Raw genomic sequence first — 27363 nt, forward strand, 5'->3', positions numbered from 1 at the left:
GAGGTTGGTGGATTCCCTCCCTATGTCAGGTGTTGCTTTAATGAAGACTGAACTTTACTAATGGGAAACTAATTAAATTAAGGCGTTGATACTTGCTGGCACTCAAGTATATATAAAAGGAGTTAGCTCATTTGGATTTGTAATGTGGACATTTTGGTCATGGTGAACTACTACTCTTGCACTCTGCAGTGGATGTAGGTATAATTTAGGAAAAGGATTTACTATTTAATATTTAGTCTTGATTGTTGGTTTGGATATGTTGATATATTAATTGCATATATACAGTTGTGTTCAAAATAATAGCAGTCAGACATCACTAACCTGATCAGTCACTGTTTTTGGTAGAAATGATATTTCTACATGGCAAATAATTTACTAGCAGGTGTAGTAGAGTAATAGAAATCCAACAGACCCAACAGTCATGACATGCATGCTGCTGATTCTGTGTAATTGAATCACTAATTGAAAGGGGCATGTTCAAAATAATAGCACTGTGGAGTTCTATTAGTGAGGTCATTCATTCTTTGAAAAACAGGTGGCAATTATTGCCCTTATTTAAGGAAGGAAGGCAGCAAATGTTGTACATGCTGGTTACAGTGCATTTCTCTCTGAAATTCTGAGGAAAATGGGTTGTTCCAGACATTGTTCAGAAGAACAGCGTACCTTGATTAAAAAGTTGATTGGAGAGGGGAAAACATATAAAGAACTGCAGAAAATGATAGGCTGCTCAGCTAAAATGATCGCAAATGCTTTAAAATGGCAACCAAAACCTGAAAGACGTGGAAGAAAGCGAAAAACTACCATTCAAATGGATAGAATAGCCAAAATGGCAAGCACTCAGCCAACAATCAGCTCCAGGAAGATCAAAGAAGGTCTAAAGTTACCTGTGAGTACTGTTACAATTAGAAGACGCCTATGTGAAGCCAAGCTATCTGCAAGAAGCCCCCGCAAACTCCCACTGTTGAAAAAAAGACACATTGACTGGCCTAAAGAGAAATGGCGCAACATTTTCTGGACTTATGAAAGTAAGATTGTTCTTTTTGGGACTAGTGGCCGGATACAGTCTGTCAGACGACCCCCAAACACTGAATTCAAGCCACAGTACTCTGTGAAGACAGTGGAGCATGGTTGCGCAAGCATCATGATATGGGGATGTTTCTCATAATACGGTGTTGGGCCTATTTATCACATACCAGGGATCATGGATGAGTTAGAATACATCAGAATATTTGAAGAGGTCATGCTGCCTTATGCTGAAGAGGAAATGCCCTTGAAATGGGTGTGCCAACAAGACAACGAACCCAAACACACCAGAAAACGTGCAACATCTTGGTTCCAGACCAACAAGATTGACGTTATGGCGTGGCCAGCCCAATCCCCGGATCTTAATCAAATAGAAAACTTGTGGGGTGACATCAAAAATGCAGTTTCTGAGGCAAAACCAAGAAATAGAGAAGAACTGTGGAATGTAGTCCAATCACCCTGGGCTGGAATACCTGTTCACAGGTGCCAGAAGTTGGTTGACTCCATGCAACACAGATGTACAGCAGTTTTCAGAAACAGTGCTTATACAACTAAATATTAATGAAGTGATTCAAAGGAAAGCAAAATCTTCAAACATTTTTCAGTTTATATAGTGAATGTTTGAGTTTGTAAAGAAGAATACAAACACTGCTATTTTTTTGAACAGTCTAATATTCACTTTTCTTCAATTTTTTTTAGAGGAACACAAATTTGATATATTTTTCTTCATGTTTTGATTTGGAATAGAATGTGTAGTGTTCCCAATGCATTTGTGTGTATGGAAATAAAAGCTATTAGAAGAATTTTGAGCTTTATTCACTTTTTTCAACACACTGCTATTATTTGAACACAACTGTAAGCGGGGGCTTCTTGCAGATAGCTTGGCTTCACATAGACATCTTCTAATTGTAACAGTACTCACAGGTAACTTTAGACCTTCTTTGATCTTCCTGGAACAGATTGTTGGCTGAGTCCTTGCCATTTTGGCTATCCATTCGAATGGTAGTTTTTTGCTTTCTTCCATGTCTTTCAGGTTTTGGTTGCCATTTTAAAGCATTTGCGATCATTTTAGCTGAGCAGCCTATCATTTTCTGCAGTTCTTTATATGTTTTCCCCTCTCCAATCAACTTTTTAATCAAGGTACGCTGTTCTTCTAAACAATGTCTGGAACGACCCATTTTCCTCAGAATTTCAGAGAGAAATGCACTGTAACCAGCATGTACAACATTTGCTGCCTTCCTTCCTTAAATAAGGGCAATAATTGCCACTTGTTTTCAAAGAATGAATGACCTCACTAATAGAACTCCACACTGCTATTATTTTGAACATGCCCCTTTCAATTAGTGATTCAATTACACAGAATCAGCAGCATGCATGTCATGACTGTTGCGTCTGTTGGATTTCTATTACTCTACTACACCTGCTAGTAAATTATTTGCCATGTAGAAATATCATTTCTACCAAAAACAGTGATTGATCAGGTTAGTGATGTCTGACTGCTATTATTTTGAACACAACTGTATATATATATGTTCATGTTGTAGCCGGTGTTCCTTTATTCCCTTTGGTGGTCCCTGCAATAGTTTCAGATATATGAACCTGTGATGGGATACAATTTATATCTTCCTTATCCTTGACCTCCCATCCATACATCTGTTTTTTTCTCAGGTAGTGTTTCATGTAATTTTTGATTAGTGAGTGGCAAATATTATATATTTTCTTCCTGTGGCAATTATATTGTTAATCATCATGGAATTGGATGACTTTGTGGTACCAATTCTAAATCTAAATAGACTGGTATTTTCATCCTTGGGGCCCCGGAGGGTGTTTACTATTGGTGTTGGTTGAACATTCTTCAGTGGTTCTTGTATTTATTTTTATTATTTTCCAGTTGACTACATATAATATAATGTTACTAAACCCACACCAGTAAAAATCAGTCTGTACTTGCAGTAAAGCATGCTTGTTATACTCACTGTGGAACCTAAGGGGTTAATCCTCCGCATTGTGTAAAAATGTTATTTGTTCCTGACTTCTCTGATCATACCCTTCTTCCAGTGCTCCCCTCTTATCTCCTGATAAGACATATCGTATCGTGTGGAGACACTGCATGTGCTCAATTTGGTGTGTATTGCTTTTTTTTCTCTTAGGAGTGTGCATGTAATTAGCACAGGGCCAATCAGCACTGTCCAGACAGAGGTCGGGGGTTCTCCATCCTCCTAGAGAAAACTCCTCCCAAAGCTTTAACCAGTGCTCTGCTGAACACTGATAGTAGCCACAGGATGGCTTTAACTGCTGATGAGAAAAGGTATTTAGCAGTTTATATTTACTTAAATAATTGCATTTCCATGTTCTGTGTACTGTGGGAGACCAGATATAGTGAATGCAGGGTCCTGGGTTTAGTAACACTTTAAGTGGAAATTCTTTGTTGAATCCTGCAAGCCCTATTATCCACAGTGCACCACAGTTCACCAGTTGTTTACCACTACCTTTCAAATGTAGGTGCCTTTTATACTTGTATATCCATACTGACTATCTGGCTGGTCTATATATTGTAGTTAGTGTTTTTATAAATATTTTGGCTAGCCTTCATCTGTTCAGAGTGATCACTCGGGGGTCCTTTTGCCTATGCGACACAAGAGGATTGCTATCAAGGCTTTGTTTTGAATTGACATTTATATGTCATATTACCAATTACCCTCTCCTGAAGAAGATTCAAAGCATGAATTCAAAAATGCGTTGGGGTTATATTGATCTGGAAGAAGTTTCTCCTGAATACAGTTGAAGGTTTTTCTTTGGTCAATTTTATTTGTGGATACCATACCTTCATATTTTGCAAGAACTTCTTTTTCACTTTTTAAGCTAAAGTTCAATAAAATGGAATTTTAAAATAGTTGTTGTCAAACTTGGTGCCTGAAAAGTCCCTGTTCTTAAAAATGTATGTCTATTATTGTACTGATGATTGGGATGTACTGTAAGCACCATGTTTACTTTATAATGAATGACTAGTAGCTAGACTATCTTTATTAATACAGGCTCAGCAGCTGGAGGCTCAACAGGCCCCCCTGGTGACTGCAATAGCAACCCAGTGCAGGCCAGCCATTTCCTCTACAAGCTTACTTCCCATGATGATTTGGAGGCTTTCCTGATCATATTTGAGTGGATGGCTGAGAGAGAGGGGTGACTTCGGGAACAGTAGGCCAGCCTCATCGCCCCATTCCTATCAGGGGAACCATATAAGGCAGATGCCAAGGACTATACCATTGGCACCGAAGCCCAACAGGACTCTGCGGTTTTGTAATGGTTACAGCAAGCTCAGTGAGGTATCAAAGTTGGATGCATATCCAGTGTCCCGAGTAGACAAACTGATAGAGAGGTTAGGACCAGCCCAGTATATCACCACCTTACACCTTCCAGCTGGACTCTCTAAAGAAGGAGGGGGTTATTGTTAATCCAGAAAAGTGGAATGCCAGGGCTGAAGAAGCTTTCCAGGACCTTAAAACAGCTTTGTGCTAGTATTGAGTGCTGGCTGCTCCAGACCTCTCTAAAAAATGTATTGCCCAAAAGGATGCCTCCAGTGAAGGCTTAGGAGCCATTCTGTCCCCAAGAGGTCAATGGGGATATAAACCCCATAGTCTTTCTTAGTAGAAAGTTGACAGTATGAGCAAAAGAAATAATGCCATAGTGGAGTTGGAGTGTCCTGCAATTAAGTGCGCACTATACTCCCTACGCTAGTTTCCCCTTGGCAGGAAGTTTTGTTTGGTGTCAGACCATACCCCAATGACCTGGATGAGACAGGACACAAGAATGCTAGAATAACCAGATAGTGCTTGGTCTTACACAAAAATTTGTGGTGGAACATAAGCCAGGGAAGTAACATCAGAAAACTGAAGCCCGCTCTAGGGTACACTGTAGAATGCCCAGTGCCTCTGACACCTTTGCGTCAAGGTGTGGGGGTTATGTACAGGTTACCAGGGATGGGTCCTGAACAGGAGATACATATCTCCACTATTTGGGTTGTGGTACCTTTAGGGGTAACGGTGCGATTACATTTTTGATGCAGGGTGAGGGGTTCCAGGGTAGTCCAGTTGGAAAGGGGAGGACTGAGTTACAGTACTCTCAGGATTGGTATTTCCTCATTTGTAATGTGGAATTTGGAAGCTCAGAAACTTTGGATGGATAGGAGCTTCCAACTCTGATTAAAGGATTTTTCCATGTAGGGTCAGGATTTGGTCAGTGGAGACCAGTTTCAGTCCCTCCATGCTGATGTGCAACAACAGATCATTTCTAATAGTGATCTATTGCTGAAAAAAACAAGCAATAGATAACTATAGCAGGATCGTATCCAGGGTATAGGATTGTATATATGGAGGATTTCTATATGTTTATTTTTTCTATTGGTTGAACAAGATGACTTGTGTCTTTTTTTAACCTAACTCTGTAACTATGTAATAAAATGTTAATTGTGTAATTTTACATATTTGAAAAATATTAAAGAAAAAAGAGTTGAAATTGAAAAAAAATGAATTTATTTCTTTTGTTTTACAGTGATTAAAAAAGACAAAACGAGGAACGGACAACAGACAGATATAAACTGATTAGTGGTGCTCATGCAGTTCTCTGCTTGCTCCAAACAAACATAAAAAGGATTCAATGATACTTATTTGTGAAAAAAACATTGATTATTCATTTTTCAATGAAGGGGTCACTACTGTCTTGGAGGACTTTGCAGCATCTCTTGCAAGAGGATTATTTATTACAAATTTCAACTCTAGCAAGTAAACCCGCTCAGCGGAAGAAAGTAGTTTTATTTGTTTAGTACCAAGAATCTACATGGGCAAACCAACATTCCATTGGTATAAAGGTGAATAATGTATAATGATTAGATATAAATATATTAATGTTTCTCTGGGTGGTATTTAAACATGGATTTAAGTTACTATTTACAAGTCTTACTCAAACATAAAAAATGAAGGAATAGTTAGTGCAAAAGGAGAGACAAGGCCGAGTGTTATATAAGTATAGTTGGGACAACTTTGTACCACTACTACACATGATGTGGGTGAAGGCACCCTTTTAATTTTGGGTGACTATTAAGGCCCAATTTGGCAAAGCTTCAGAACACAGCTTAAGATATACTAAGGCAGTGCCAGCTCCCCTTAATTTGAACACACTCTGATATGGTACAATATAGGCAGTGGAAGTTCCAGCCTTCTCCTTACACTTGATATGCATTAGTAGGACAGTATGTCTGTCACCACTATTTTCCTAGCATACTTGTCTGTAACAATATGGAAACACATACAATATAGTAAGGGTGCCACACCCACAGAGAAAAATAAGCTCTTATACGTATGTATGCATATGCATAAGCATTCCCATTAGTGTACACAGTTTCACTTTGGATCTTTTGCAGTTCCCCTACCTAAGAACACAAATTGCTTATAACTTTCATTTAGCATCTGATCTTTTATAATCACAAGCATTTACAAATATGGGCACTGCCAAGTCTTCTTCTTTACACACCCTTGGTCGGTGCTGGTCCCATCTACACCATTTTAGTGACAATTTTCTTCAAAATTAAAAGAAGATGAATAATTGGGTGATTCAAACAGAAGACAAGACAGGGACAGATATGTTCTGCATAGATTGTTAGTGCCACAGAGAGTAAAGGTTTAGGTACTGTATGTAATGCGGTTATTTCACGTTCTTAGTACAGCTACTGTGTTGCTCCTTATATCCTTCTTGCAGAAAAGGGGTAATGGCAGGAGTTGGCTCTTACACACTGAGATAGTGGGATATGTTAAGATAGCAGCTACAATCAAAGGTCCATGTGACTGGGATGTGTTGAATGGCAGTACCGGGTTCCCCATAAGCAGTAAAAATATTGTAAAAGACACGGTCTGTGAGGAATGATAATGAAGCAACACAAATCCAGAGTGTCTTATTGCCCTGTTTGTTATATGTGTCATATTACAGAATACTCTGGAGCAGAGCATATAACTCATATTAAAATTGGAGGTAGGGAAAAAAATGAATAGTTACCACATTTTTGTTACATAGGGATTAAGTATATGGCCGACCATCAATTATACTGCTGCAATGTCACATTATATAGTAAGAAATGTTCAGTTCAGTCTGACAAGAGTTTGAGTTCTGACACAAATACTGTGAACCTTAGGAGAAGTTAGACAGCCCCTTTCTGAAGAAATTTCTATGTATTTTGAATATCAGACAGTCATCCACCTGAGGAACTCAATGGAACTACAATTAACAGATTGCAAGGCAAGGCTCAAGGATGTCCCAGCAGGTAATAATACTGTGTGGGGCTTGTACAGGAACTGCAGCAGCTGTAGGAGGGGATTGCGCTCTACACTTCCATGCCTCCTAGTTGTATTTTGGATGGTAGTTGTCCTTTGGATGTTAGCAGAATCCACACTCAGGTGCAGGCTTACAATCTGAATCTTGCACGGTGAAGATGGAACCTGTGCTCCAAGGAGAGGCAAAGACATGGAGGTGGTAGTTGAGGAATAGGGAAGGTAAGTAGCAAAGTCCTATGCCAAAGAATAGATGGCATTAACTGGTGAAGTGGCTTCTGAACTTTCATTTCCTTCTGTCTCATCTTTGTCCTTTTTAACTGTATACTGCCCTATAAATGAGCCATCTTCATTAAACTGTCCTTCTCCTCCTTCTCCATAATCAACAAGGCTGTCATCACTTTCCTGCTGCTTTATGGTTCCATCTATTGAAGTCTGGCTGCCCTGCAGTGGCTTGTTGTCCTCGTCACTTATTTAAAAAAAAAAGAGAAAAAATATCAGTTAACCAGTTCCATTTATTAGACAGCTGACACAAGTGCAGAAAACTATATCATACCTAGATTTTACTTTTCATTACATTTCATTTAGTTTTTTTTATTTTGGGTAGAGTGGGAAATATTAAAACCCCTGTTATGTTTCTTCTGCAGTCTGTGTTCACACTGACAAGAAAACCCCTCTGTAGTTGTCTTGAGGGTCATTGTCACTGGGACAAAAACTAATATGAAATCCAAAATTTTACTGTTTTTACTGTTAACTTTAACTTTCCCCTAACTTTTTGAAAAGACTCTCACCTCCTAATGCGCTTTTACAACAGGAAGTGAACCACAATTTCCTTAATGGAACACAAACAGCAAACAGAAAAAAATAGGCAGGAGTTTACAATTTATCCCACGTTATGCTTTTTTAAATATACATTAATATTTATCTACTGCTGCAGAAAGGAAAACAAAGCAAGAAAAAGTTAAATCAGCTTTGCTTATTAACAGCTATTTTTAAACATTTCTTAAAGTGGTAATAAACCCCAAAACAAAAATATAATATATTACAACTTATCAATCATTAGATGTCCTGGTATTACTTTCCTATTTTTAGGCGTTTTCCCCTCTGCTTTCAACTGGTAGTCTAGCCAGTAACACATCTCCTGTATTTGAGGGCCTACACTCTGGATGAAAGTGCACAGGAGGCACCTTTCAACATCAGCACAGCACTGTAAGTCTGGAGGGATGGGGAGGGTTAGATGTACTAGCATATTTAGATACACTAACAAACTGATGCCAAACTCCAGCTCACAGTAAGCAGTTATAGAAACAGTTTTGTTCCTTTTGGGATAAAAGTTTTACATAAATAAATAAAAGCTGATCATTGTAAGCACCCCTGTGAGTGGTAAATAGTTTGATCTAACTGCTACATCTGCAGAACAGATTGTTCTGTTGAAAAACAACAGACTTACTGGCTGGATCACCAGGTGAAAATGAAACAGAGAAAGCCTAAGAAAGAAAATAAATGCATCCATCAGCAACCATCTAAGAATTGGTAAGCTTCAATAAAATAAATGTGTATTTTTGGATTTAATACCACTTTAGGAAAGGGAGAAAGTTTGAAAGAATGTTATACAGTAAAATGTATATGGTTAGTAAGATATATAAGGCATTGGCTGCAGAACTATGTAGATTATGAGTGAGGTGGATCACATCTCTTTAATACTGCAATAGTTTCAACATGTTAGAATGAGTATTTGCTTGTTCTATCATTAGATGAGGAATTAAAAAGCTTTTGTCAAACTATGGAGTAAAAATGATTCAGATAGTATTTCTTTTGAAAGCTCAACATCCTATGCTTCAGATTAAACTGCAGCTGGTGAGGGAACATATATTATCTAAATACAAATAGCTGATTTCTGATGTATTTTTGTCATTAAGAAAAATAAATCTTGGTTGTGCCTTTGCTTTTAATGCATCAGTGTAGGACAATAAGTTTGAAAACCATTCTCTTTAGCACCTAGGCACTAAACGTGTTTTCGACTCCCAGTGGGGTTGCACAATTAGTTTTTACAGAATGCACCTTGCTATAATCTATATTTGAAAAAAAAATGGAAAGCAGGAAATACATCAATTCATGGACTGTTTCAGTACCCAAAAGACGAGGGATTCACAATTTTTTTTTAAATACTAGAAATGTTTTTATTACAAATATATTATAAGCCACAAAAGAAAGAAACACCACAATATGATTTTACAGTTTCAGGCTCATATTAAGCTAATTTCCCAATGCTAATAGCTAACATCCAATAGCAGAATGTAGGGTCCAGATCGTAGAAGATGGGAAAGAAGCTGCAGCTGCTCCTTTATATGTTTCAAGACATCCGTCGCTTCCTCAGGAGAAATGTGAGCCAATAGTTATCTCAGACAAAAGTAAGCAGCTACATAGGGTAAGCAGGGTAAACAGCTACACATACAAACATATATATATATATATATATATATATATATATATATTGTACATATGAATTTCTTCTTTAAATTGTTTGTTAATGTTCACTTATATTTTGTCTTAGATAAATATTGGCTCACATTCCTCCTGAGGAAGCGACAAATGTCACGAAACCAACAGCAGCAGATTCTTTCCCATCCTCTACGATCTGGAACTTTCTGCTATTGGATGTCAGCTATTAGCATTTGGGAAATTAGCTTAATATGAACCTGAAACTGTAAAATGTTATTGTAGTGTTTCTTTGTTTCGTGGTTTTTAATTTATTTGTAAAAAAAAGTTTTGTAAAATTTAAAAAACTATGTGGATCCCTTGTAGGTACCAAGATAGTCCAAGAATTGAGGTATTTCCTCCTTTCCTCTTTTTTTCAGTTGTAAGTTGTAAATTGTTAGATGATGGTGCCCCCCCATTGATATTTTTAGTTTTTTTAGGCACTAACAATTTTGTAGAATCTATATTTATAATAACTATGAATAAGCATTGCAGTAAGGAGCCTATTTAAAGATGTTTCTGAGAAATATAAAAACTGACAGTTATATGTTTCTGAAAAATGCCAAAAATGACAATTTTGCTCTTTTACAGAGATGCTCTGCATTTTCTCCAATCACTTTTGTCATATTTTGACAAATATAAAAATAATCCATCACAATCATTTTTTAGATTGATTTTGCCAAATTATAAATATATTCTGCTTTTTAAAGTGGAAAGTACAATATTATTTTCAGTGTTGCCCTTTGTGACTTTTCAACCCTTTTCTCTTATTTTAGAAATTTTAACATATCAACTTCCAAATTAAAATAGAAACATTACACAATAGTCAGAAATCTGTCTCTACAATTAAATGCTAATGTGCAATCCTTATCAAAGATTTGTAAAAAAAAATTATGAAACAGCATTGTGGATGTGACTTATCTGTCTGACAATAGGCCAGTTACTATACTTAGAGGCTGGTAACAGCATGCCTTGGGTGTTCTACAGCAGCTTCTTCATCATGTCTTAACTTTAATAAATTGGATAGAATTCAGGTGAGATTCCACAGTACAAATCAGGGGAAGTGTTGCAAAATGGAAAACAACTAATCCTTATATCAGTGTTTCTCAACCTTTTTGCCTTCAAAGGAACCCTTTACAAAAAGTCTGAGATCTCGGGGAACCCCTGAAAATACATTTCAGATCTACGGCTCACGGAACATTAGATCTGATCAGCGAGCTTTAGATATAGCACATGGCTGGATGAGGAGGTGACATTCAGTGTATGACAGCACTGAATGCAGAGAGTGGAAGAATGTGGCTCGATGAGACTGAATGTAGCAGGAGGTGAGATCATAATAGCTTTATGTACATTTATGGCATAATAACAAAAATCTAGAATCATTTCACATCCTGCTACATTCAGTCTGATCCTGCTATGTGCTCCAGCTCTCTGCAGTCTGCATCACTGCTGTCATACACTGGATGTCACCTTCTTCCTCCTTTCTGCCCCTCCTCCGGCACTCTGCATTTCTTTGAAGGTCTCACCTCCCATACAGCCATGTGCTCTGGTGGCTCTCTGCTTCCTCCTCCCTGCATTCTGCAATACTACTGCTATAACAGAATCTTGCTTCCTGATCCAGCCATGTGCTCCAGCAGCTAGTGGCTCTCTGCCCTCCTCCCTCCACCACCCCTTGGTGTCTTTGTAGCTGTAGGATCTCACCTCCCAATGCAAGTCAAGTGCTCCCGCTCTGTGCTCAGCACTGTTACAGAAAGCCCCCGCCACCTCCTTCTTCGGCTCCCTCACTCTGCACTACTCCTGGCCCCGCCCTCTGACTTTAAAGGGGTCGGAACTATAGAGAAGGCATTGGGTATCAATGTGTGCTGAAACTACTGACTGTCAACATTAGGCAGTATACATCCGGCATAATGTTTCATGGTGAAACCCCTGGGTACTTCTGCGGAACCCCATTTGACAAACACTGCCTAGTTGACCTCTTGGGTCACAAAGTAAAATATACCTGTGTTTTATAGCATGATTAAATTACAGTGGTACATAATATGGCTTACTTAATGTATGATACTGTGTTTATTAAAAATCTCAAGGAAAGGCAGCATTTGGTTCTCAATTTATAAGCTATAAGGTGTTTATCAAGAAAAAAAAATATTGTGCACTTTATTAGGTACTCCTTGCTAGTACCAGGTTGGACCACCTTTTGCTTTCAGAACTGCCTTAATTTTTCATGGAAGAGATGGAATTCTGAATATATTGGTTGTAATGAGTGGTTATTTGAGTTACTGTTACTTTTCTATCATCTCAAGCCAGTCTACCCATTCTCCTCTGACCTCTGAAATCAACAAGGCATTTTCACCCACACAACTGCCGCTCACTGCATATTTTCTCTTTTTGGACCATTCTCTGTAAACTCTAGAAATGGTTGTGCATGAAAATCCCAGTACATCAGCAGTTTTTTAAATTCCCAGACCAACCAAGGGGGGATATGATCAACATGTATAAATACATCAGTGGTTCATATGGTGAACTCGGTGTAGAGCTATTCACCCTGAGGTCATCACAGAGGACAAGGGGGCGCTCTGTACGTCTGGAGGAAAAGAGATTTAATCTCCAAACACGGAAAGGTTTCTTCACAGTGAGAACTGTGAAAATGTGGCATAGACTCCTTCAAGAGTTGGTTCTGGCCAACTCTGTGGATTGTTTTAAAAAGGCCTGGATTCTTCCTTAGATACACAGAATATAACTGGATACTAACATTTATAGGTAAAGTTGATCCAGGGAATATCCGATTGCCTCTCGGGGGATAAGGAAGGAATTGTTTCCCCTGCAGGAGCAAATTGGATCATGCTTTGCTGGGCTTTTTTTGCCTTCCTCTGGATCAACTGTGGGTATAGGATTATAACTTCTTTTATTTTAATGGTTGAACTGGATGGACTTTTCTCTTTTTGTCAGCCAGACGAACTATGTAACTAAGTAAACCCTCCGGCACCGGCAACAATGCCACGTTCAGAGTCACTTAAATCCCCTTTCTTCTCCATTCTGAAGCTCGGTTTGAACTTCAGCAAGTCATCTTCAGCACGTCTAGATGCCTAAATGCATTGAGTTGCTGCCATGTGATTGGCCGATTAGCAATTTGTGTTACCAAGCAATTGAACAGGTGTACCTAATAAAGTGGCTGGTGAGTGCATATAGATGACAGTATGATACCTGACTAGCTAAAAAATGAAAGTTGTTGGAGCAACAGTATACCTTGTCAGGTATATAAAAGGAGTAGAACTAGTTTATTTTCTTTTTTTTTTTTCATCAATGTTAGCTTCCTGTACCACATACACCGATCAACCATAACACTATGACCACTTACCATATCCCATTGAGGCATGGACTCACTAAACCTCTGAAAGGATGCTGTAGTGTCTGGCACAAAGCTGTCAGTAGATTTTTTAAGTCCTGTAAGTTATGAGGTGGGGCCTCCATGGATTGGACTTGCCTTTTCAGGACATCCCACAAATGCTCGATTGGATTGAGATCTGGAGAATCTGGTGGCCATGCCAACACCTCAAACTTGTTGCTGTGTTCCTCAAACCATTCTTGAATTCATCAGACCAGGCTACCTTCTTTCATTGCTCTGTGGTTCAGTTCTGAAGCTGACATACCCATAGTAGGAGCTTTTGTCTGAGGACATGGGGAAGCATGGGCACCCTGACAGGACTGCAGCTACACAGCCTAATACACAACAAAAGGTGATGTGTTGTGTATTCTGATACCTTTCTATCAGAACCAATATTGACATTTTTAGCAATTTGAGCTACAGTAGCTCTTCCTTAGGATTGCACTACAGATGCCAGTCGTCACAACCCACATGTATCAATAAGCTTTGGCGGCCAATGACCCTGTCACTGGTTTTCCTTCCTTGGACTACTTGTGGTAGGTCCTGACAACTGCAGACCATGAATATCCCACAAGAGCTGTAGTTTTGGAGTTGCAATTTGGCCTTTGTCAAAGTTGCTTGAATCCTTATGCTTGCCCATTTTTATGCTTTCATCACATCAACTTCAGGGACAAAATGTTCACTTAATATATCCCACCTATTTTCAGTTGCTATTGTAACAACATAGTCCATGTTATTCATTTTACCTCTCAGTGGTCATCATGGTATGGCTGATTGGTGTATATTCTATGTCCAGTAGGATTCAAGTTAGTTTGAAAATGTTAATGTTATTTCTCACCCTTCTTTATGTCACAATCTACTGGAGTAGCTAGGTTATTTTATAAATATTAGTATGAACAAGGAATGCTTTATTTTAACAGACAAATAACGTTATCCTACCTTCCAAAAAACCTTAATGGGAACAAATAGAAATATGATAATTATTTAGCGAAGGTACATAAAGAAAATACAAAGACATAAAAAAACCAATGACAGGTAGGACACATATAAGGGATAGGGAAAAAGAAGCACAAGCACTGCTATAAAAAGGACACATCTATTGGCACATCAGTTTTGATGAAACAAAGGAAACAATCCACTAGCTTATAAAACAATTCTGTTCAATTACACTTGTATTATAGTTAAGAGATTGGACCTGACTCGATAGGCAGATTTTGCATAGTGCATTGTTTATCTTTTCAATCCAAAGAGATGCACACATGACTTTATAGTTTTTACCCAAAAACATAGCAGATTATTGGTTGTTTCATAGGCAGGTTGCTGGCACACATAACGCACAGAAGGTGACACGTAAGCAATGACGTGCCTCACCTGTGCTCTTTCCTGGAGAGCAGGAAGAAAACAAAGGCACACATGTTACAAGCACAGGCCGGTATGACACAGCGGCAGAGAACTGTCCTTTGTGTGACACTGTGACTCTGTGTTTTGGCCACTGGACATGTCTGACTGATACTGATATATTTCTGAACCATTCTGTTTGCTGAAAACAAATATGTTACAATTATGAACTGTCTTAAATAAGTGTAATTTAATATACATATCATGTATTTATATTATATTAAGTGTACTGGCAGATATGCAAGCATAAAAATCATTATATTACAAAGTGATTTATTAGTGGTATTTATCTGTAATGTATATATATATGTCAGTTTTTTGTACAGGTTATAATACATCATTTTGGAACCATTTTTTACCTGTAATCAAATGATCCATCTTCATCCTTCTGATCTTCGGCACCCAAAGCCACTTCTTTTTTTTCTCGCACTAAAGAGTATAATAGAAAAAAAAAGACTTTATAAATATTCCCATGGGGCTCCATCGCTGACATGATTCACTAGCAAAAAAAGTGTGTCTTTTTCAAAATGAGCATAGTTGAGGATACCAAGAACAAACAGTACTTCTTCATAAGGCACTATGTGCAGAAGAGTGTGGCAGTTATGATAGCGTCCAGTACGTGCAGAAGAGAAGTATTGGAAGGTATAACAGCAGCCAGTATGTGCAGGAGAGGAGTGGCAGAGGGTACAATGGTGGGGAATATGAGCAGGAAAGGAAAGCGCAGAGTATGACAGAAGGCAGTATGTGCAGGAAGGGGAGTGCCAGAGAGTCAAGCATGGGGGAAGAATGTTCAAGATGTGAGTGCCAGAGGGTATGATTGCAGGCAGTATGTGCAGGGAGGGAAGTGCCAGAGAGTCAAGCATGGGGCAGAATGTTCAAGACATGAGTGCCAGAGGGTATGAATGCAGGCAGTATGTGCAGGAGAAGACTGCAGAGGGTGTGACAGTGGTAAGTTTGTGTAGGGGTAGCGTATGGAAGGTATGAGAGCTGGCAGTATGTATAAAAGAAGATTGAGTAGGGCGAGACAGACTGTAGATAAAGAAGAGGCATGTGGAGACTACAGAGGTGGACAGTACACACAGGAAAAGGTGTGCGTAGGGTAGGACAGCAAGTGGTATGTGCAGAAGAAAAGTTGAGAGGGTATGAGATTGATCAGTATGTGCAGGAGAGGAGTGCTGGAGGATAAGAGGGTGGGCAGTTTGTGCAGGAGACAGTTCCTGGAGCGTATGCTGGTGGCCACTATGTGCAAGAGAGCAGTGTGGAGGACATAAAGATGGACAGTATGTGCAGGAGATGAGTGTTTCAGGATATGAGGACAGGCAGTATATGCAGGAGGGGAGTGCCACAGAGTATGACTACAGTCAGTATTTGCAAAACAGAAGTGCTGAGGATATGATAGTAGACAGTAGGTGCAGAAAAGGAGTGAAGAGGGTGTGAGGGAAATCAGTATATGCAGGAGAGTAGTGTGGAGTCTGAGAAAGGGTGACATGGGCAGGTGTGGATCATATGAGGGCAGACAGTATGTGCACGACCAGAGTGCAAAGTGTATGAAGGCAGAAAGTATGTGCTGGAAAGGAGTGCAGATGGCAAGAAAGCATGCAATATTTGCAGAAGAGGAGTGAGGCAGGTACAAGGGCCTGGAGTATGGGCAGAAGAAGTGCTGAAGACTATGATGATGGGCAGTATCATGTGCAGAAGAGGAGTGCTACAGGGTATTATGGCAGCCAATATGTGCGGAAGAGGACTGTGGAGGTAATTATAGTGGGAAGTATGTACAACAAAGAAGTGTAGAAGATTTAAGTGTGTGAAAAATGTGCAGTACAGAAGTGTGAAGTGTATGAGAGTGAGCAGTATCTGCAGGAGAGGAGTGTGAATAGTAGGAGAGCAGAATAGAAGTGCAGAGTGTATGAGGTGGAGCAGTATCTGCAGGAGAGGAGTGTGAATAGTACGATAGCAGAATAGAAGTGCAGAGTGTATGAGGTGGAGCAGTATCTGCAGGAGAGGAGTGTGAATAGTACGATAGCAGAATAGAAGTGCAGAGTGTATGAGGTGGAGCAGTATCTGCAGGAGAGGAGTGTGAATAGTACGATAGCAGAATAGAAGTGCAGAGTGTATGAGGTGGAGCAGTATCTGCAGGAGAGGAGTGTGAATAGTAGGAAAGCAGAATAGAAGTGCAGAGTGTATGAGGTGGAGCAGTACGTGCAGGGGAGGCATGCCAGAGGGTATAAGGTTGGGTAGCATGTATGCAAAAGAAGCGCCGCTGGATATGATGGAAGCCATCGTCAGCAGGAAAGAAGTGTTTAGAGAACAAGCACATGTAGTATGTGCAGCAGATACTGCACAGCATATAGGAGGTAGTGCAATATGTACAGGACATGAATTCAGACAGCATAATGATGGCCAGAAGAAGGGGAGTATGAATGGTATGGCAGTGGCCAGTACACCCTCTGCACAGCAGTGAAGTGCAGGGGGTGTATTGGTGTGCTAAGGGTATGCCAGTTGGCAATTTAAGACAGGAGTAAAAGCAATGACCTTACATACATTTTATGACAGATCAGATATTCTTTGGCAAATTGGATTTCTATAAGCACTTCCTGGCAACCTTAACTAGTATTAGGCATGCAATGCAAAGATTGCTTAATGATGTTGTGGTGAATTACTGTTTCTAGAGTTTGCTATATTTTATTTACATTTAATGAGATATCACACAGTATACAAAGGTTTTATTCTCTTAACAAATGTTTTTAACTGTATTTCTCGTATAGCTCAGTTAAGAGGATTTTTTTACATCATATATCATAATGCATTAACACTGAGGTAATTGTAGCCATATCAGTGCACTTGCAAAAAAAAAAAATAACAATTTAGTACTGTCGGTGATACTATTTTATTTGCACTAACATCCAAATTTTCAGGACAGCTTTTGAGGTGTATCCCCTTCTTCAAGGTCCAAGCAAGACTGATTGGAGTACTCAGGCCTGAGCTGGGACAAAAAATAGGTCTGGGCATTTTAGACTGAGCAGCCAATCTTTCCAGGAACTGGGGGAGGGGGGGTATTGGGCGTCCACCGGGGTAATTGGTGATGGGACATACACACTGTAATGTAAAGGGGTAAAGTCCACTTTACATCACAGTGCCCCTTTACATTACAGTGCCCCTAGCAATCACAGCCCCCCATCACAGTGCCCCTTGCAGTCACCCCCCCCTTGTCTCTGTAATGACAGTGCCCCCTTTTACTCTCTGCTTCCCCTGAACAGTCCTACCTTTGGCAGGGCAGAGGCAGGATTCAGTCTGTTTGTCCTCTCCAAGGTCTCCCGCCCCGCTGATGATGTCATCCTATTAGTAGGGCAGGGGGTGGGTGGAGCTGCAGATCTGGATCATATTAATAAGTGGGTGATTACCCGCTTGTTATTATGAAAAGTTTCCCACTCTCTGTGCAGATCTCCAACTCCTTCTGCCCCCTGCTCTGCTGATAGGATGAAAATGTTGGCGGGGCAAGAGAGCCATGAGAAGAGACACAGGCATGGCCGCATAGCACCCCTCTTCTTTCGACCACTTTTGTATATTAGATCTATCTAAGTAGATTACCCTCTATATATGGGATTCCTCTCTATATATCAGAGCTCTCTCGTTCTATTTCTCTCTCCTATCTATCTCTCACAGACATGGCCGCTTAGCGAGAGGTGAGCGGCGACCGTGGTCTGTGTTAGCCCTGTCCAAGCCGCACTTGTCACTTACCTCCCATTGTGCGGACCGGTCATTAACAGGCCATGGACTGGTACCAGTCCATGGCTCAGGGGTTGGGCATGTTGGCCCTGGCCTAACGGTCAAATGCTTGGTGTGCCTTATGGCCAGTCCAGGCTTGGACCTTAAAGAAGGGGATACACCTTGAAATCCTGTCCTGAAGATTTGGATGTTAGTGAAAATAAAAAAAAGCATTATAAACAGTATTCAATTGTTTTCAATGCATTAAGATGAATGACTATGAATATGGGCAACTGAGCTATTCATCCTCATGGAATTTAATAAGTAGATATTAAGAAATTTGTTATTCGTGCTTTATAAACAATATAGACTTTGGAAATGTTGTCTTTGTTGTGATTAGTAGAATGATTGCATAGAAATTTATACTATTGAAGCCGCAAGTTTTCACAATTTAGCTTGGCTTTGCTTTAGTATTTTTGGTTTTAACTATATTTATATTTGTGATAATAAAGACATTATTTTGAAATACCCTATATAGCTGTATATTTGTGTCTTAAGTCTGGTGAATCTAACCCACTAAACACTGTTTGAGGTTAGTGCTAAAAACATAGTCTCTTATAAAATATGCATTCTATGAGGGTTTGCTTACTATTTCTATTAATGAACGTCCATTTTTAAACCTAGATGAAGATCAGATAACTTTTTCCACACATCTGTGATGTAGCCAAAAATGTTCTACATACCTGGATATTTGCCTCCTCGACTCCTCTTGATGAAGCACACAATCAACAGGATAAGTACAAGTAGAGCAACAGCACACATGAGCCCAATGAACCATCCTTGAGTAGCAATGTCAACTTGGTTTTTTGTGTAAGCTGCCAGAGGTAGAAAAAACAAAGGTCATATAGAAGAACTATACCTGGTGTAAACATGGCAAACGGCAATGTTTATGTACAACAAATAATACATAACCCACACAAGGAATAAGAAAACAGTTTAAACAGTAATAAAAGAATGATGAAAGCTTGTATATCATCAGGACTGTAGAATACAGAACCCCAACCTTGTCCTTCAACTCAGACAGTAGTCTTTTTAGAGTCTCTTTACAGGATTGAAGGTGGGTATGTATGGGTCAATCACACAGATTCTCTGGAGCTCATGTGAAGAGACCAAGTAACCAGGTTTTTTAAGGGGGCTGTTGAGGATCGAAGAAAGGAACCTCTGTAGTTAGACAGTCAAAACAGCAAAGGAGAAAAAAACAGAACTTAGCCTAAAGTAGTAGAACAATAGTGCGTGGATAAAATTTACATGCGTATTTCTTCAACAAAGCAACATCTTGCAAGAAACTTAAGTATAAAACAATATAGTGGATGTAAAACATATTTTGACAGCATATGATGTAAAAAAAAACTAGTTTACCAATGAAATCACAAATACTCTTCTTACACTTAATTAAACAGGAGACCATATCCACATAAATATTTTGCAGTTTGGTAAGGAAGATAACTAATATTTGTAACTGATCACTCAATAGTAAGTTATATATTTTGCAATGAAAATGTGGCTTCCTGTTAACAATTGTTAAAGCTTAATCAAACAAGGAAGATAAGTGGAGTGCCACTCAGGAAGATATTAGCATACCCTACAAAATAGCAACCTACATGTAAAACTGATAATAGCAGCTTGATGTCAATCGGCAAGTCTCAAAAGCACAGCACCATTTTATGCTTCATCAATGAACAAGCTTGTAATAATAATCCAAAGCGAGCAATTTAAATGTATTTTATTTAGAGAAATTAAAGATCATATATAATTGCTGGCTATTTACCTATTGAACTATGATCTGCTTTTTCAACTGCCTTATTAGCCTGAATAAGCCTGTAAAGAACATATAAAATGCAAATGACCCCCCTAAAATTATTGACTGGGTAAATAGCTTTAGCCTCTACCTTCATTTGGTAGCCTGGTTTAATTTTGCACACATATTAAACACTGCTACACTATATTGAGCAAAATATATAAATATTTGCAAAATATGCAATTTGTACTCACACAGATGGATAAATAGATAGATAGATAGATAGATAGATAGATAGATAGATAGATAGATAGATAGATAGATAGATAGATAGATAGACTGGACAAACACAGACAGAGAAATCCTACAGATAGTATGTTTTTGTATTATCCACAACATAAAAAACATCAAAAAATATACCTTTCCCCTTTTCAACTTTATCTTATAAAAAACTGTATTACTTTTCAATTTGAATTTTGTTTTACAAACTCGTTTTATCATTACAAAGTTCAGAAAGATTGTACCTGTGTTGCCATTGAAGGAACACAAAGCCCTCACCTGAGCTGGTCTCGAACGTCACGTATGGGCTTGTGACTGAGTGGTGCTCCCGGGAATAAACCCGTACTCGGTAGGTCATCCCGGGGACCAGGTCAGACAGCTGAATTGAGGGGGGATGACCCTTAACGGGAACAGTTCTGTTCATGTTATTACCTGATAGGAAAGAGCTAAGGATGAATGTCGGCTGAGTTGACAGCAGGAGATGGAGAGGAAAGCCAGAGCAAAAGTTTCATGCAATATGCTGCAGACCCACATACGCACAGATAATGGCTTTAGTCAGAAACTGTGCCTTCAAACATTCTTGTTGTAAAACTGCTTACCACAATGCTCAAAATGTAAAAATCGAACCTGTTATCTTAAAGAAAAAAACCCTGATAGAGTTCCCATCCCTTGCCTAGTTTCTACAGAGGTACACACACAACACTTTTTTTTAGTATTCTGGGGACGGGTTAGAAACAAAAAATCAGATTTTTATTGCTGCGTCCCAGTTTTAGATATTTCCCCTCATCTCCTGTTTTAATTTCAGGTGTTTTTTTGGACAAGAAAATGAAGATAAATCTCTTTAAGGTGACACAGGCAGCAATAAAGCTTGTCAAATGTTCTACCCTTTACCTACTCTATGATATGAATAAAAATAGCTGAATTTCTACTTTAAATTTAATTTGCATAGCATTATTTTCAAGAGTATTTGCGCCAATTATTATGTCAGCGAGGTAAAAATTTTATGTATTAGAGTGAGAGATGAAAAGATTTTGCAAGTAAGAGCCTTCTTTCAGCTATCCTAATTTCTAATTAAGATTATGGCATCCTAAAAGGAAGCAGGGAACGTCTACTTCTTTGGTAAGGTATGCTGCAATTTTCTTTTTGTAAAGTAGATTTTCTAAAGTACAAGACATAAACCATAGTATTTCCTTTACTCATAAGCAAAAATAAAATATAAATTAAAGGCCTTTTATGGAATGGCAGTCTCTATTTTAGGCTGCATCACTGTATTATGACATGTGCAAAAGCCATCTATCTATCTTACATAAACGTTATCATATGAATCTGATCCACTAAATATATCATATTTTTTTTTTAATATATATTTATAGATATGGACGTGCACAATACACCTATGCATAAACCTGGCATCTAGACATTTTGACCAGTTGTTTTAACAAAATTCTTTGCATAGTGTTCCAAAACCTTCTACTATGGGCAACTGATGCCATACAATCTGTCAAAAACAAGTGGAAAACCATTAAAACATCATTGCAGCAGAAGACTGCATTGCAGTCTGTACACCACTTGGTAGAAACACATGTATAACTGTGCATAATGTTTATCATTGGTTAATCTATGCTCATAACATTACAAGACACTTCCATTTTATAACACTCTAAACCACTAGTGCAGCCATGTGGCTCCGTCTGTCAGTAGTGGACAATATGGAAGCTGTTGACGTGAAGCATGACAAATGAACACACACGCAAAGCAAATTCAGCGCAATGCATATCAGCCAAAAACTCTTTGATATATGAGGTGACAAGACCTTTTTAACTGTAAGAAAACATAATGAATGGGCAAAATGCCATGCCAAAAACATTCATTTATCATAAGCAACTGGCCACCTTATATATACTATATATATAATATCTCAAACTCACAGTCATATATAGGAACTTCCACCCCAGAGAAAGGTGAAAACATCCTAATGTGCTATTAGATAAGTAATGTGATAGCATATTGTTAATTAAAACAGTTTTGTAAATTTGGAGCTGTGGTATTTTCGAATCATGGTAACACACTAAAAAATATACATGCTCTTGCAGGTTGAATCATTTTTTTACTCTCAAAAACAAAGGATGAAAGTTCCTATAGATTACTATGCAAAGACATAGCACTTAACCTGATCTTATAAGCTGATTAAATGCAAAATAGACACTCCAGGAGCAGGAAACATAGGGTCAGATTTATAAAGTAGTGAATCTGACATTCACCAAACATTGATTGCATGTAAATCTTCCTGGTTTTAAATTTCAGTGATTGATTCACCACCAGTAAATGTTTGGTGTAAGTCACATTAACTACCTTATAAATGTATCCCTTAGAGAACTGTCAAGACCAAGAAGACCCTGTAATGAAGCAAGTAAAGTTGAGAGGGTAGTCAGGATTTATGTTAATATTACAAAGTAATTGCTGACCTGTCTTTCTGAAAATGTTAGTAGCCTTAATATCTTGTTGATGATTTGGCCTCAATACACGTGCGTGTATAATACATATATATGATAATTATATAATAGGAAGTAAGTGCAGGCCTATAAAGAGTGTACAGAGCCAGCTCCTGAAGTGCCTTTTTGTGCTTTGCTCAATCATGGGTGCAGCAGTAGGTGATTGTATGTAGTAGCTACAAAAATCCATTATGGCTACACACAATACACATGCTGAAGTGATGCTTACTATCAATATACTCAACCATAAACTCAGAGCCAGGCCCTAAGTTATGCATCCAGGTGATGTTTGCCCAGTGGCTGTTGGGCAAAGCTGTGATGTTCCATATAGGTTGTCCTGATGTTGCTAGGAAAGTGATTTAAAACAGGTTAGGAAGAACAGCATTTTATTTAGGGCAACATCGTTGCAAACTGGGTGTCAGGTATGTCAATGTATACCAACTCTATAGTTTATAGTTATGTTGTTATCAAAGGAAATACATTTATTTAAAAACTGCTTTTCCTCTGCAAGGGTCCATTCAAACCACAGTACACATGCTAGTGTGTATATTTTAACTTGTGCTGACATGCAGTTTTAACACGCATTGCAGTGTTTTCTTTTCTTTTTACCTTTATTGTTATTACTTAGTGCTGCAGCACGTTGTGATGCATTCAGCGTGTCTTAATGCCCTGTGCAAAAATATATCTTTTATTTTTTTCATACTACACACCAGCACAATGCATTGATGTGAACTTAACCCCTCGACACCGATCGCACGCAAATATGCAGCCTCTCAGTGTCTGGGCCTTGAGGCAGAGTGGCCGCATATTTGCATGCAATTATAAAATACATATGTGCTGAGAGTGCGCGCCCTGCGCGCTCCCAGCACATATGTCCGCTACGCCCGGAAAGGTCCCGGTCTCCCCTTTCGATCGGGACCTTTTCCATTCATGTGACCGCCATGATGGCGAATCACGGTGGTCACATGACCCTAAAACCCCGCCCCCACCTCCTGGCTTCTGAAATTCTTAAAGGGTTGGGAGGCGCTGGGGCCAAGAGGTTAAACCATAGGGTTTGCTTGGGACTGCATTGGCAATGTAGCCTAACACAGCCTAAAACTGCTGGTGTGAATAGGCCCTAACTGCTTTTATATCTTACAATATAACTAAAGTGATACTAAAGCTAAAAACATTTTTTTAACCTTATTGCATTCCTTGCATTAAGGTATAAAATGCTTTATAATTTTTTGTCTTCCCCCTTCCCTGTGTAAATGGGAAGAGAGGGGAAATAGATCCAGAGCTGTGCATGGCTGCATCTCTTCTCCCCTCTCTAGCTCTTCACACAGGACTGGAGCAAAAGGCTCCTGCTGCTGTCAATCAAATGCAGTGAGGAGAAAGTAGGGGGCAGGGCTATGTCCCACTGTTTGAGCCTGGAGCAAGAAGGCACCATGTGCTGTCATAGCAAGAGGCTTGCTATGGGGACACACAAAGAAGAGGAGGAGCCAAGATCGCCAACGGACATGAGAAGAGGAGGATCGGGGCCGCTCTGTGTAATACCATTGCACAGCGCAGGTGAGTAGAACATGTTTGTTATTTAAATTTATTTTTAAAAATAGCCAATAGTAACACTTTAATATTGTTAAGATCATACAATATACATGTTTGTCTTTTAATTAATACTAATTTCTTTCTTTACTATTTACAGATATACCTTCTTCAATGTATGCTTAGTAATATATATGAGAGTTATTTTAAGTAAGTAATTATTAAAATTGTTTAAAAGGGCAGATAATCCTTGCTAATACTGTATTACTTATACAGAATAATCTCAATAACCTGAAAGTTTTTTTCTGTAAGGGGGTATGTAGGCAAACACACATGGGGAAGTAAATATATAGAGTAAAAATAAGCGAGCGCTAAGAAACCATAAGCAGCCAATGCACTGAAAAGGCAAACCAAAACAACCTCCAAAGTAATCAAAGTCAGAAAGGTTCAGCACTAAAACCATAAATGAATAAAATTGCATAAAATGTAATCTTGCATATATATATATCACTACAAATGCACAAAATCCATATAAATGGTATATAAAGTGACAAAGTGCAAATATAGTGCTAGTACACAATATACATTAAAGCCTTAAATGGGTGGCTATGGTGAGCACTAGTTGGTGCTAAATATCCAATCCCATATATAATCATAAGAATGTTCATAGAGGTGCTAAACGTGAAGAGCCATCCAAAAGATCTCAGGTAAGTGCTCCGTATATTCAATACCAATCCAGGTGATGTGCCATGAGTATGTTAAGATTACACACTCAACAGATGCATAATCATAATACGCATTTGTGTATATGATGATGTTGTCTGCCGGAGGTCCCCTTAAGGATATGAACAGCCTCGTCTGGTCAGAGAGAGATATATCCCCTTCCCCTGGGTAGTCTTCAGCACCTCAAGCCATCCTCCAGAATGGGCTCTGTATCAGTGTTTGCTCATAAAGAGCCAAAAAGAGGGTAGCCCATAGTGCAGTATTCCAAAGTATTCCCTATACTATTTTAATAATTACCTACTTAAAATAACTCTCATATATATTACTAAGCATACATTGAACAAGGTATATCTGTTAATAGTAAAGAAAGAAATTAGTATTAATTAAAAGAGAAACATGTATATTGCAGGGGCGGACTGACAACTCATGAGGGCCCCCGGGCAATAGGGGCTCCTGTGTCCTTGGCCAAACTCAAAAAAGCCTATGAAAAAGGTACCAGGGGCATGTCATGGGGCCCCCTACTGACCCCGGGCCCTCGGGCAGTGCCCGAGTTTCCAAATGGTCAGTCCGCCCCTGGTATATTGTATGATCTTAACAATATTAAAGTGAACATTCTTATGATTATATATGGGATCGGATCTTTAGCACCAACTAGTGCTCAGCATAACCACCCCTTTAACATTCTAATGTATATTGTGTACTAGCACTATATTTGCACTTTGTCACTTTATATACCATTTATATGGATTTTGTGCATTTGTACTGATATAGATATGCAAGATTACATTTTATGCAATTTTATTCATTTATGGTTTTAGCGCTGCACCTTTCTGACTTTGACACATGGGGAAGTAATGGTGCCTGACTTTTACATTGCAGTTTATACAGAGAATTCACTGCTTGAGCATTTTGTGTATGGTTGTCATACAGGTCATATAAACAGAAATTGGCAAAAGCCAGTTATAAAATATGCTGCTGTCACAGATATTCTATAGCACCAGTTAACCCCTGTAATTATATTGATACTGAATGGAGTAATCTGCTAAAGAAATAGCATGTGTTCACTAGTGAATGAACTGAAGTTGTCCAACTCTATCCTTTCGTGTGTGGGCAAAAATTCAATTTTTTTTCTATTCTCCTTTACATGATTCGGGCATTCTTTACAAACTGAATTTTCACTTAGATTATTACTTTAAAGTGTTACTAAACCTACAACCCTGCATTCACTATATTTGGTCTCCCACAGTACACAGAACATGGAAATGCAATTATTTTAGTAAATATAAACTGCTAAATACCTTTTCTCATCAGCAGTATATAGCAGTCTTGTGACTTCAGCAGAGCACTGGTTAAAGCTTGTAGGAGGAGTTTTATTTCTGCTTTAGGAGGATGTGAAACCTCTGACCCTCTGTCTGGACAGTGCTGATTGACACTGTGCTGATCACATGCACTCTCCAAAGAAAAAAAAAACCTTTCTAGTAATATACACCAAACTGAGCATGTGTATGTGACTACGGATTTAATCTGTATCAGGTGGTCAGTTCAACAAGAGGAGGGGCAGAGAAGAAAGGATCAAACAGCCTTTTCACACAATGCAGAGGATTAACCCCTTAGGTTCCACAGTGATTATAACAAGCATGCTTTACTGCATACACAGACTGATTTTACTGTTGTGGGTTTAGTAACACTTTAACTTAGCTAAGTGAAGATCAACTTTACCAAGTGAACACAAAGTTAATTTAAGTAAAAGTTTAGACTATGTAATCTGCCTAACACACAACCCCCTTTATAATAATTTAACCAGACAAATTGAGTTCTTGGTTAAATTTAGGATTTTATCATCTGCATGATCTGTAATAATGAAACATTGCACAGCTATGTGTGGCATGTTTGTTTTAAAAGTAATCCTTTCAGGTGTTTAATACCTATTTCGTGGATGCTAGCCACTGTTGTTTGCCTGATTTCAGTAGCAGTAATGATAGTAGTTGTGGTTGTGCTAGTCGCAGTAGTAACAGTGGTGGTAGTACGAGGAGTGGTCAGGGGAACAGTTGGTATTTCTGTAGGTGCTTCTGTGGGAGATACTGGAGACGTAGGGGCAACTAAGAATGAGATGAGAAAACAGAAAAGAAAGATGCAAGCCTTATACAAGAGGTATAAAGCATACATTGTGATATTAGATCCAAAGATCAATTCATGAATGTAAATGTTAGAAATCTACACACATGCACTGTGTTTTTAAACAGA

At 38.7% G+C, this 27363-nt stretch overlaps 1 protein-coding gene across 24 annotated transcripts in view; it reads right to left on the bottom strand.

Annotated features, from left to right (window-relative positions):
- Window positions 1-5529: 5529 nt before the first annotated feature.
- Window positions 5530-27363, bottom strand: part of NFASC (neurofascin) — a 222619-nt gene continuing 200785 nt past the window's right edge. For 12 of the 24 annotated variants that reach the window (XM_089681122.1, XM_089681126.1, XM_089681123.1 and 9 more), the window contains 6 exons: window positions 27045-27218; window positions 23102-23218; window positions 20660-20812; window positions 19047-19178; window positions 14958-15027; window positions 5530-7809 (listed from right to left, as the gene is read on the bottom strand). In XM_089681122.1, coding sequence (XP_089537248.1) covers window positions 7578-7809; window positions 14958-15027; window positions 19047-19178; window positions 20660-20812; window positions 23102-23218; window positions 27045-27218 — 878 coding nt within the window. In that variant the 3' untranslated portion in view covers window positions 5530-7577. Of the gene's footprint in view, window positions 7810-14571; window positions 14741-14957; window positions 15028-19046; window positions 19179-19366; window positions 19525-20659; window positions 20813-23101; window positions 23219-27044; window positions 27219-27363 lie in introns of those variants that run through there. The other 12 variants (XM_089681138.1, XM_089681134.1, XM_089681133.1 and 9 more) reach the window with 6 other exon arrangements.

The sequence above is a fragment of the Staurois parvus genome, unplaced genomic scaffold (genome assembly GCF_062004578.1).
Source record: "Staurois parvus isolate SC_StPar_1 unplaced genomic scaffold, SC_StPar_1.0 ptg000261l, whole genome shotgun sequence".
NCBI classification, from domain to species: Eukaryota; Metazoa; Chordata; class Amphibia; order Anura; family Ranidae; genus Staurois; species Staurois parvus.